Source organism: Boleophthalmus pectinirostris, unplaced genomic scaffold (genome assembly GCF_026225935.1).
Source record: "Boleophthalmus pectinirostris isolate CB_2022bp ecotype Guang Dong unplaced genomic scaffold, ASM2622593v1 HiC_scaffold_8, whole genome shotgun sequence".
Lineage (NCBI taxonomy): Eukaryota > Metazoa > Chordata > Actinopteri > Gobiiformes > Gobiidae > Boleophthalmus > Boleophthalmus pectinirostris.
The window spans coordinates 24,396,228-24,409,813 of record NW_026571515.1 but is presented as its reverse complement, the minus strand read 5'-3'; the positions used below and the strand labels follow the sequence as shown (position 1 = coordinate 24,409,813).

The window sequence follows — 13,586 nt, the reverse complement described above, 5'->3', positions numbered from 1 at the left end:
CACTTACTTGTACCACTCTTGCGAAAGGACAACCGGTGACCTATTTCAATGAGCAAATGCGTCTGCGTTGGGCTGTATGGGCTTGTAACAGATCCTTGTTACTGTGTTGTTATGACGTGTGGGTGGGATGAATGCGACCTGGCCGTTTGGACTGAAGTCGCATGTCAAAAGATTGGATATGTATTGGTGTTAAGACCACATATCCAAGTGGCCTGGGTCACATTTGAAAGAAATGGATCTGTGTTTCTGAGGATGGAACAACATTTTAACATGGCTTAAAGCTCACAAGAGTCAATTTTACGTACTATAGGACATTTAAATTGTAGCTCATTGGCAATAACAGTTACTGTTTGTCAAATGATTGCCTTCAGGAAATAGTTGATAACTTCAAATAAGAAATTAATTACCAAAAAACCAAACATTCAAATGCTGATTCAATTTATTTATTTTGCTATATTTCTGTTGCCAGGGTTTCCACGCTACTTAGGAATAAGTCAGGAACTCATGGCCAGATTGGACTAAGAAAAAGACATCCACTGACAGCTATTCAATAACATTCATTCACTATGGGATTTAATATTTTTCTATTCACCTATACAGGCACATTTTTGGCGAATGGAACCAAACAGGAAAAAAATTTGGTCTGTGTAAATGTTTTCAAATAATTTTATGATGACCTGAATACTTGGATTTAGTCTTGCTGGCAGCTAGATGGTTGAAAACGTGTACCTTCTCTCATCGTTTTCATTAATTTCCCAGAATAATAGAAGTTAATTGGCCTTATGACCTTGTTCCAATGCTAACACTCTGATTAGAAAAGACATTCTTGTGTCTAGATACAATTCATATACACAAATCTAATTAATGGAAAACCCTATACTGATCTGCCAAAGATATAATGATGTGGTGTTGAGCTGTTGTTACCCTGCCAATCTCAATAACAAAACTACTGTATTCCTATTAATGCGCATATGAAGAGAGAGACCACATAGTTGTAGTAAGATAGAATAATAGTTGTAATGTAAACTGACTGTGCTATTGGGCTTTTGAACCTAGGGCCAATCTCGCTGAAGCAATCAACATGCTGTTCGTTTGAGTTTGGTTCAATGTTAGCGAATCCTGCCTTTTAAAATGATGCATTGGATTAGACAAGTTGTAAACAGCTAAAAACCTATTGTTTAGTAAAATATACTGGTGTGTAATTGGCTCTGACTCAGCACAGTGTTCTCGTGCCAAAGAGTAGAGTCTGTAAAACGGGTAATAAATGAGGAAGGAAACGCTTGAATTCAGAGCACACAGCCAATTCAGATCCATCCTAAACCATTACAAACCACAGCGAACATATTTGGCACTCCTGATGGGGCTAACGCTGGGTCAACGTTATTATCAGTGTGAAGGATTTTGTCAGTAATAATCTAGTACATATTGATAGCATTTGCGCCGCTATAAAGCTGCATCACGTGTAGTCCATTATCACTTCATGCTAATCCAAAAATCAGATAATAATTGAAAAGTATCTTGCCAGTAGTAAATACCACAAATTAACAGCTAGTGTTTGGACCAGTCTAACACCACCTACTGTTCTGGATAACACAAGTAAAATACAGAATTTACAGTATGTACGGTATAAAAGGTTACGGAAAATCACATTAAACATTAAGCGTAACAAGACACAAAACAAATGATTGAAGTGAGTGTTGTAATTGAAGGAATATATTGTTTTAGGGATCTTAATAAGGGTTGCTGCCTATTTAACATTGCATGTTTATTGTCCCAGTGTGGTTGTCAAAAGTAAGAAATGTGGGAATCCAATTTAAGGCATTGTAAAGTTTTCCACTTATACCTGGGAATGCTGTAAAGGAGCCATTAAGACTAGTGGGTTAAATAACAGTATTACAGTTCTGTTGACAGTTGTGTGGAAGGTTTTGGAAAAGTAGCATCAGGAAAATGATGGAGTTAGGATAAAGCTGGAGATATTGACATGCTCCTTGTATGTGATTAGAGTGAAAAGCATTAGGAAGACCACAATAGATAGGGCTGACTGACATGGGGACATTATGTTATAGAGCAAAAGGATTTTAAAAACATGACTATTTATGGATACAGAGAAGATGCAGAATACTTGATGAAATGGGGACAGATAAGAAAAAACATATAGTATAAATTTCCAGACTTACCCAGGCCTGCAGACAGAAATACACAGGAACAAATGAGAACTTGTTAGCATTACAATGTAAAATTGTGAAGATTTTGTACTTCTAAATGCATGAGACTGCATGAAGTTTGTGTTCAGAGATAACACATTCATAAACAAAAGCCATGTCCCAATTCAAAGGCTTCAGCCCTCAAATTGACGTTTTTCACAACGGCCGGAAGTGCCGCGATGTAGGGTAAACGTCACTCCTGGTTAATGCTTTTCTGTGGCAAAATATCTGTGGAAATGTCTTGCGTATTTTCCACCAGCTTCATAAATCTGCCCCATCACCAAATCTTCATCCAACAAGGTCCACAAATCATAAACATTCTTCCATGAAGAATTTATCCACAACTATTAAGGTAAGAAAGACGAAAGCTTAAAGACAACGACTACCAAAACTACTGAGCAAAACTAACATTATGGTCATGAATAAAACAAAAGTAACTTGTTAAATCAGACTGATTCTACAGTTAAAATTAAAAATCGATTTAATGATGTAGATATTAGCATAGAAAGAGAGATTTGTGCAGTTTAAGACATGTGAACATGTGTAGTATTTACACTGCACAAATCTCTCTGCCTATGCCAATATCTACATCATGAAATTGATTTTTTATTTTAATTCTAGAATCAGTCTGTGTTAACAGGTACTTATTAATGAATTACTTGTTACCTATTTTTTATTCATGACCACAACGTTAACCTTTTGGTCAGTAATTCACTAATGCTAGTCGTTGTTCGCCTTTACGTTTTTGTCTTTCTTACCTTGATAGTTGTGGATAAATTCTTCATGGACAGAATATGTCCTTTGTGGACCTTGTTGGATGAAGATTTGGTGATGGGGCAGATTTATGAAGCTAGAGGAAAATACACCAGACATTTCCACAGATATTTTGCCAAAGAAAAGCATTAACCATAAGTGCCTACATCGAGGCACTTCTGTTGTTGTGAAAAAAGTCTATTGGGACATGGCTATAGACATTTTCAACTTATACTATATATAATATATATTATATATTATATATATATTCAGTCTATGGACACTACTGGGAAATACATTTATCACTCTGTAATATAAGAATAGTTTTGAATGCACACATAATTTACTAATTCTATGTGACAACACAAGCCCGAGCTGTATAGATATGTGTTTATGTTTATTCTGAGTCTGTGTTTGACCCTCACCTCTCCAGGTCAGATATCTTTTTATCCTTGAACGATCGGTCTGTTTCGGCATCCCTCAGAGCCGCCATGAGCCTGTCCACTTCGGCCTGTGACTTGACCGACTCCTCTCTGTAACGGGACACTTCCTGCTCCAGCAGCCTCAGACGCTCGGTGATGTCAGGGCTTCGCGATGTTCCGTTTAAACTCGCCGTCTTTGAACATGAAAGACACAAGTGGTATTTTAGACAAACAGGGTCACATCAAAGCAATTATAAATGTAAAGATGCTAACAAAACGATGGTAAGAGCATTAGAGGCGTTAAATTAAAAAGTAGTAGAAGATGACAGAGACTGGAATTTGGAAACTGACATGACTCATGTCTGGTGAGATGAGACACTCTGTAGGGGATGTGATGTTGTTAAATGACCATCAAACAAACAAGACAACAAAGGACACTTTAATAGAGAAGATCCTGTAGAGCATGAAGCAAGTGTCTCCCATTTTGTACCGAGGGACAGACTGGAACATCTAAAATGTCCTATTGCCTTCTGTTTATGCACCGTTTGTCAATCTATAGTACGTTTTGTTAGTGATTAGAATTGTGGGCTACAGTAGCTAAGTTGGTAGAGTGTTTTGTCCGCTGATCTGAAGGTTGGTGGTTTGAATCTCACTTTTGACATAAACATAATTGACTGAGTGGACAGATCCACTGGTGTATGAATCTGTGTGTGAATTTGTGAGTGGTTCCTTAATGTAAAGTGCTTTGAGTGACTTAAAGGTGGAAAACTATATAAAAATGTGACCATTTAGCATTTACTAACAAATCAGATATCAAAACTAAACTTTCAATATTGTTTTCAAAAGTTTCAGTGCTGTGGTGGATACATAAAGCCCACCTATAGATAAATAAATATTAATATCAATGCATACAACACAGCTTTTTTAATAAATACACTTTAAGATGAGTGAAAAGAATGTGCAGACAAAGCTATGTCTACACTGATCTCACTGAGCTCATGCTGCTGGTGGTCATAGCAAACAGAGATGGAAGCTGAGAGCTTAGATCTTACAGTCAATCAGCTGAACAAAAGAGCCAGTGTGTGTCATGTAGTAGCAGAACTAATAGGGCGTCTTAGACTCAGACTGAAGACTGAAATGGCCCAGGGGTCACGTGTGAGCCTCACCCGGGAGAGGTAAGGTATCGCTCACTGTGGTTGGAGTCACCATTTAGCCAAAGCGTGTCCAATCTGGCTCATCCGCTCGCATCCTCTCATCACCCTGTGGTCCCTGTGCTACTTTTCTGTGGTCCACCTCCTCAGGCCATCCTTCACATCCACTTTGGAGTTCACTTATTACCATTACAAAATGACTGTCTGCTCGTGTTTGTCTGTGGGATTTTATGAGGCCACCTAACATCTCCACATTTTTCTGATGTAAAATGTTTGAAGTCAATGAAGCACTTAAGACTTTTCCAAGAAAAATATCCCAAAGGAAGAATGCAACCTTAAATTACCTTTCCCATTATTTCAACCAAACCACTTTGTCCATATTTGTCTCATGCAATGAGACATAGCTCTTGGGGCTCTCATTTAAGTATCATAAGACAAGCCAGGGGTTAGAACAGTGTATTTGCTTCCTAACATCTATTTTTGTACTTTTATAGCAACTTTAGTTTAATTTGACTATAAACAAATTATGTCTAATGTCCCAGGTTCATGCAGGAATTTTCAGTAAAAAAATAAGCAAGCTTTTGATACAGAGCAACCAGATACACATTACAACTAATAGTATAAGCAGAGGCTCAAATTAGATATTTTTCTGTAATCGATCTTAAAAGTATCAGTTATACCTATGCCATTTTTGGTTTAAACGTGTCTGGAGAAGGGTTGGAGGAAGCAGTGCTTATTTGTTCCAATATCTTGTTCAACTCTTTACATTTTCTAAAATTTCTGCAGGAATAATACACCCACTTGTGCCCGACTGTACAAATGCCAAAGCCTATGTAAAATGAGGAACACCTTTCCTGATAAAACGTGCAGCTCCACACCGCAGTACCCCCGTGCCTGGCCTCTACTCTTTCACACACATCAAAATCAATCTAAAGCTGAACAAAATACATTAAGTCTAAGTGGAGTGGAATTTGTTATGGACATTTCAGTGGAAAACACCGGTGTCACTGGAGCCGGGGTTCAAAGGTCAGCCCAATGTCCAACTGGACCTTTTTATATTATGACAGAAAATGAGAGCCTGTTCGGATACAGTTACAGTCTGCATGTGGCTGTGAAAATTATTATTATCATTCCAATGGGTTTTTCTTTCTGAGTAAATGTTACAAATTAAGTAAACGTGTGAGGTGGTGGAGTTTTTCTTGGTAATTCAATTCCTATTGCGAGGTAAAGTGTACACTAAAGCTGACAATAAGTCTTACTGTACTGCACTAAAGAATGTTAAGTCAAAGCACCAATACTACTCAGCACGTATTATAAAAATGATCTACTTCCTACACAGCATTATTAGTCACCAACATATAAAAGAATGAAGGAAATCTTAGGAAAATAAGACACAGATTAAGGTGTGTCTTGTTGAGTGCCTTCCCCGAGGTTATACTTTGAAAAGAAATGTTTAGTTCCAGAAATCCTTTATTTACTTTGGAATCAACAAAGTAGGACACTGAGGTCAACTTGAATAACTATCACTAAAACAAACATCTGCTAATACAAAATGATCAGCCAATAAGAATCTTCGAGACAGTTCTGTTTAAAACATGCTGCGTCATGGTAGGCTGCAGGTCAAAACGAAATCAGTTGCATGTATGAAGCAATGCCAATTGTAATACTTTTTATGCTTTTTATTCTTTTATTTTGACTACTTTGGACACCTTATCCTTGGTATTTCCTGTAGTATAATTTAAGATAATGTATTTGTTTTGGAAATACCTGAAAGCCTTAGCTGGCATAAAATTTGTCTGTACAAAACCCCATGCTGAGGTTGTTATGATTTTGACTGCCTCTTCTGGCGCATTAGAAAGTGAAGTAATTTGCATGAAGCTAAAATAGTTTGGAGCTCAGTAAATATGCTGGATTGCTGAAACCTGTGCGGATGAAACAAACCACAACTCCAGCTTTATTTTTGATGAGGTTACAACAGTTCAACTTATATTATATTACTATACTAAAACATTAAGCACAGAGGGTGAGTTGATGCGAAACTGCAAGATGATTTATTGACTCTTCTGAGCTTTAAGCTATATTAGAATGTTGTTAATTCATCCAAAACATACCTGGAGTTGTATTTTTTCTCACACACGTTTGAGTAATCTTTCATTATTAGTGTGTCTACATCTCCAAAGCTCAAAATGCTCTGTTCCACCTTGTGATGACATGAAGTGGTAGTTTCCACGTTAACAGCTACCTTTTACATTTTGTTTAGTGATTAGTGGTTTTTAGATATTATAAAAAGTGTTGTTATACAATGCAGTCAAACTTTCTATTCTGAATATGTGTGCATTCTGTCATAAACACAACCATCTTTCTATAATCTACATGGGCCTATAAAAACAGTATGACCAAGAATTACCAATAAAATGTTTTTCACGGGTTAATTTTGACAGTTAAGAAATACTATACTTTTCTCCATAATCAAGCTGCCCTCATAGAAACATTAACATATTACCACTAAATTCTGCAGTATAATGAATAGTGTTGTGTTCACATAATCATGCACTTGCCTGAGCGTTCTACACAGGATGAGTATAAAATTTTAATCTTACGAAAGATCAGATTTAAAGTCGTAAAGATTATTACAGCAGATGAGAAGAATGTTGTAAAAGTGAAATAAACAAAGAGATTATAGATTTGAGGAGACATGCCACAATGGCTCACTGTGTGCTAACATAAACAACAACTTTAAATGTTTGTGATTAGTGTCAATGACGAGCAGTATTATGAACTTGTGTAACTTTTTTGTAAGTGGTAGCTATATAAAATGCCATAAAACAAGACCCAATTTTCCCATAAAGTTGTCACTGAGATGGCTTGAATATTGCACCCATCCAACTGAACTGACTCATACTGAGCTAACAACTACTTTGGGAGCACAGAACTTGTTCAGATAAAATACAATTAATATTTTATATATCCTGTGTTTAAATTACTATAAGACTGACAATGGTATCTCAATCCAAAGCACATAGAACGTGATTTTATTTGACCAGTTGTATGAATTATTACAGTTTTACTAGAGGTGGCGATGGAGCATTCCTTTCAGCAATACCAGTCCAGTTTTGACCCTGTATGCTTCACCAGACATTGACTGAAAAACACCCAGACCTCAATTTGCCCTTTTTGAAGTTTACATAACAAGTTTGACTCCTGCCAAGTACACAAAATAGTGCAATTATGGCCACACTTCTGTCAAGAGTGAGAATTTACTCCTAAACTGAATCTCTGAGCTGCTACTGCTTTCATGTGGTACCGCGTCAACATTCAGCAAGATATCATTTCACATGAACAAGATGTGCATATCATATAAAAGAAGCATTCCCATAAATTTTGCAGACTGTGTTCTGGCTTGTAAACCTGAGAGAGGAGGAAGAAAGAGTAAAAAGACAACAGGGCCTCTGACCTGGCAACCATAGTGGCATAGCAGGATATTTTAGGCCATAAATCAGCCAGTTTTAAAGCAGCTCTTAATCCTGTAAGCTAGTAGTGCAAAAAGGCCCTTTACCAGACTATGTAACAGTCAATACGCACTGGGCGGTAGAATTAAGAGTGGATGTTATCTGGATAAATACAGAGCACAAACAGCCTATTACAACCTCTACAGTAGCTGAGACATCTTTTCTTTTTTGTACTATAAAGATAATTATAAAGTTCTTTGGTATTCCTTTGAAGAAGAAGAAAATGTTTGAAAGAAAGGTAGTTATTATATTTTCTTCTTTATGGACTATTCACCTTTGTCAGGGTAATGTTTTCACCTGCTTTGGTGGGTGTGCTGGTGAAACTGAAGATGAAAGATATAGGAAATGTCATAAATAGGATGAAATTGACTAAATATACCAATAACAATTTATCTAATAATAATAATGACTCCAACCACATGGTGTCAGTATGGAGCCAACAATTAGCTTTAGTGCATTGTTTACTACCTGAAGGCCTTAGAGTAACCAATGAACAAGAAGATTCAGAGTCAAGCGTTTCCTTTATCATTGCAAGATAGGGCCAGATTCTTTAGAAAATAAAAAGAATGTAAAAAATATAAAATTACAAATACTGATAATCTGACCTCTGTTTCCGTACGTTGGGTTGGGTTGGGGGTGGGGCTTGTGGACTGGTTGCTGGTTTTCAATGGTCTCTGAGGCTGTATGGTGGACAGTCTGTCTTTTAGTTCTTGGTTTTCTTTCCTCAGAAGCTCCATGTCTTCCAGCCTCATCCTGTCCTCTCGCTCCTTTTGTTCTCGCAGATTCTCAATCACACGCTCCTGAAAGTGTAAAGATAAAAATCAGGAACAAAACAGAAGCAAGGTCTTGGATGTTTGAGTAGGTTCCATTTTTGACTATCAGCCTTCAAAGTGCTAATCATTGAGTAAAAATAACAATTATAGTCTAAGAAGTATGTAATATTAGTAATTTTGAAATACTCATACTTGAAAATGACTTGAAATTTTGAGAACTAATAAAGCTTCAAATGTAGTAATTTTGAATTTTGTTCACCAGAAACAACTGTATTGATCTTTTTTTTAAAACTGTTTTTCTTTGTGCATTTTTGTTTGCTCAGACTATGAATGTGTTCAAAATAACAGCCTTTTCAGCTGGTCTCAGGCTATAATAAAAATACTTCTACTTTTCATTCCTGTTGAAAAATGTAGTGGAGTATAAAGTACAGATACCTCCTCTCAAATGTAATGAAGTAAAAGTGAAAAGTATTCACTTTCAAAAGTACTCAAATAAAGTATATCTACCTAAAATGTATACTTTTACTTTGTTACATTTCGCCACTGGTAATATTATAGAAACAACATCATTTTGTGCAAAAATTGCATTTTATGCCATGAGTAGGGTGCATTTTTGAGTATTTGTGAAAAGAGAAAAAGACATTTTTTTGTGTTTTGGGGGATACCTACAGATGAAGCAGGAATGAAAAGGAATAACTAATTCAAATTTTATGAGGCAGGTAATAACTAACTTAGATTGCATTTAGATTACGATGTACAACATTAGTAAAATGAAGTATAATATTAAACCACCATTAGTCATATAGTGTGCATTTGGTCCAATTTCAGGTCTGTGACAGAAATTGGCAAATCAATCTGGTCCAATCTCAGGTTTGGAGATAGGCCCCTGCAAGTTCATCCAGTTCAGTAAATAACATTATGGAATTTATAGTATGCCTGTATTGTGCAAGGATAACCATTCAATCATTTAGTGTTCAATCTTTTTTAAAATCTGACTTGGTCCGTGAGCGAAAAGTCTTGCCAACAGGCTTCACGGAGCGCGGCCAAAGACAAACTCATAAATGCCATTCATAAATAATACTTGCATAAATAATAGAGAAGAAGGTAAACCTGCGCCAAGTGGAACAGTGAGAGAATGAGGAAGGGAAGAAAAAGTGTTGAGGGACAAAGACAGATTTATAGAGAACTCAATTGGAAAGTAGCACAGATCACTTGTGAACTACTCTGTATTGCCAACTGATAAAGTGGACTGTAAATGCTTAGGCCATAACTTTCCCTCTTTAATCTCACTGGACAGCAGCCTGACATAGGTGGAGGTGTGGACTGGGGCGATTATAAAGGTGTTTATTCAGGTGTTTATTTAGGCACCGAGCATGGGCCGGTAACCAGGCTTTACGATGTGGCATCACCGCATGATTGGCAGCTCCAAAGTCCTGGGTAATTGGACAACCCCCCCCAAAACTGGCACTGTATACAGGGCTTTGCAATAGACAGACAGGCCACATGGTTAATAGGTCCTGGGTGTTTTCCCCACATTATAAAATATCTGAAGGATGTTTGGGGTTTGGGGAAGGAGACCAGGATGTGATAATAAAAACGGCCTCAAAGAGATTTTAAAGTGAGGCATTTGCATAAACACACATAACATCCCAGGCAAAGGATGAAAATAAATAAATTCTCATCTAACTAACTAAAATATTTCAATAAAAGGGACATTGTGTTTTTCGACACAACATCTAATGCTACGTAAATGTTTTGGCTTCAATCAGACCATTTTACTTGACTCCAACTAGCTAGACCACACAAGCAAATAAGTTAAACTTTGATCTGTCAAGGCCATGTTTACAGGAATAGAAGTTTAAGTGACAATGGCAAGGGAAAAAAGCAAACTACATATTTAAAAAGACATTTACTTGAACACAAAAAATCTTAGTATAGTATATTATTGGAGTATATAAGAGTATATTAAAAGTGCTTTTGGGTTAGGCTACTTTGCTTTGAGTACAGATTTCAAGAATTTGTTCCACCTTTTGAACCCAGGCAAAGACCAAAACTCATATTATAGAGCCCAGGCTTTCAGCCCCAGCCAGTTAATTAGGACCACAGAACTGTGGCTAGAGCCTGGCTCCAACAGCCAGTTTGTGACAGCCTGTGCAATTAGCAACACACACTCTGCCTCTTGTAAACACAAATACACACACCCTTTCTTCACCGCAAAATCCAAAAGGCTCACCCAGCACACTCCTCATCACTGCTGAAGGCTGTGTAGGCGACATCTGAAGTGGTTTCTGGGTAAATACATGGGCTGACAGAAAAAGAAGTTGCTTTTTATATTGCTATGGTCCTGTCCATTTCAAAGCCTTCTGACAACACAAAAACACATTTAGGTGATAAAAGATGATTTTAAGCAAAAACATTGGGTCCCAGTGAAGTTAGCCAAGAGGATGCACATATCCACAACTTCCATTACTCAAAGCTGGCAATTGACAGAGTAAGCCTTTTAAGCTTGGAATGACTCTGCCTCATTTCAAATGAATTTTGCGAGTAATACATGCAAATTCAATACATTTGCTCGAAAACAGATGCAGGACAATACACAACTAATTTTGAGAAATGTTGCTAGACATTTGCATCTGGCCTCACTGGGAATTTTAGCCAGCAATCAGTGCCAACACAATGTAAACCAGAATCCATCTTTTGGTTTACAATAGAAACAAACATGAGACTTGGAAGCCTTCTCTGTGCCTATTGTGCCAAAGCAATCATTTTAGAGTATAGTCCTAACAATATGCGTGCTTGTACTAACTCTGAGCATGCAATCGACCGAAGCAAGACAGAGTCCTTCTGAAATCAGGCCAGTCATTTCAGATAGTGTTTGGACGGGCAAGGCTGTTTGACATTTCACGGTCATTTTGAGTCCATATTATAATGTTAAACCTGCCTCAAATTAGAAATTAAATGTGCCCTATCAAGAATAAGTACTGAAGCCTTTCTGTTATTGAAGATTAGGCATGAAAATTAAAACTGTATAACTTCATTTTACTTAATAGTTGAAGAGATCAAATAAAATCTACTATTTATAGGAAATGGCATGCTTGTACAGTAGAGGGGAACAACCATGAAGATCAGATTTTTAAAAAAAGGCAAACAAAAACTTAGTGGAAGCCAACTTTTCACATCATGTAACAGCTTTCAAAGTGCCAATCAATGAGTAAAAATAACAAATTGAAATCTAAATATCAAAACGTATCCACTAAACTTATTAAAACAGGAATACTGGGCAACTGCCTTCAATCCGGGCTACTGTTGCAACTTTTGAGTACCATCACTACAGGGATTATAGTCTCAGAAGTATGTATTAGTAGTATCAAAACCCAAAGTTATTTTGAAATACTCATACTTGAAAATGACTTAAAAAAGTACTTGATGCAGATTTTGAGATCTAATAAAGCTTCAAATGTAGTGATTTTGATAACGATTTGTGCTGAATTTTGTTCACCAGAAACAATTGTATTGATCTTTTTTCCAGCTGTCTTTCTTTGCTCCGGCTATGAATGTGTTCAAAATAACAGCCTTTTCAGCAGGTCTCAGACTATCATAAAAATACTTTTACTTTTCAACCCTGTTGAAAAGTGTAGTGGAGTAGAAAGTACAGATACCTCCTCTCAAATGCAGTGAAGTAAAAGTAAAAAGTATCCACTTTCAAAAGTACTCAATTAAAGTACATCTACCTAAAATATATACTTTTACTTTATGTTTCGCCACTGGTAATATTATAGAAACTACATCATTGTGTGTAAAAAATTGCATTTTTTCATCTAAAAATGTATAATTATGTTCATCTTTTTGTACTACCATAATATAACATAACATATAACAATATAACATAATATTATCTAAACTATTATTGAGTACTAAGCCAAGTTCGACTTTTCAGTAACATAAGACTGCACAGTTGCAACAATGTTGAACACTCATTCTTTGTTTTTTTCCATTGTACATTTCTTACTTAGTACCATTTTTATTCATAGCCCTCTTTGCATTCCATGACCTCTTGACGCTTCCATCTAAACATGCCTCCTCGGACCATTACATTCCCTTATATTCCTATCCTCCACTCATCCCATAGATCATCTCCTCCCTGTGTCCAGTAGAGTTACAGACACGGACTAACACTGCGTCTGTGTAAACTACAGCTCTTTCTCTCCCCTGTCTCTGCCTGCATGGCGCGGCTCGTCTCGTGTGGTCCAGTGTCTATAAATCGCAGAATGATGTCAGCAAATAGGGACGCTGAGTCATAACAAAGCATGCACTTTAATCAGGCATACCTTTGACCAACTTCCTGTAACACCCCCTTTTCCCAGAGTGAGACGTACCTTTTCTGATAGGGCCTCCTCCAGTGTGGCCAAGGCTGTGTCGGTGTTACTCGAGTCAGTTTGAAGGCCTTGGACTCTTTCCCTTAACCCAGCCAGCTGTTTGTCTTTATCCCTCAATTGTTCCAACAGGTTTTCGATCTAGAAAGCAAGACAGAAACAAAACAAGTGGAGAGGTGGGTTATTGTACGTACAACATAAAATAGAAGCTGAATGTTGACAATGTGATTCATGTGAGTTGTTTAAAGGTAACAAGATTTTTTTGTTTTTCAATTTGATAGACCCTTCATTCATCATTGGTAGAGATTGGTCAATATTTGCCCTTTTTAGCATATCAGCTATCGGCCTTACATCTCCAGCATAGACTAATATTTTGTTCGGCTCAACCAACAGCCTAATAT

The 13,586-nt window shown here is 36.9% G+C and overlaps 1 protein-coding gene across 1 annotated transcript in view; it reads right to left on the bottom strand.

The window, feature by feature from the left end:
* The window catches only part of LOC110164932 (ERC protein 2), a 149,591-nt gene that overhangs the window by 97,625 nt on the left and 38,380 nt on the right, over positions 1-13,586 (bottom strand). The window contains exons 9-11 of the mRNA XM_055166416.1: positions 13,189-13,326; positions 8,645-8,839; positions 3,383-3,573 (exon numbers count right to left, since the gene is read on the bottom strand). Of these exons, the coding sequence (XP_055022391.1) occupies positions 3,383-3,573; positions 8,645-8,839; positions 13,189-13,326 (524 nt within the window). The remainder of the gene's footprint in view (positions 1-3,382; positions 3,574-8,644; positions 8,840-13,188; positions 13,327-13,586) is intronic.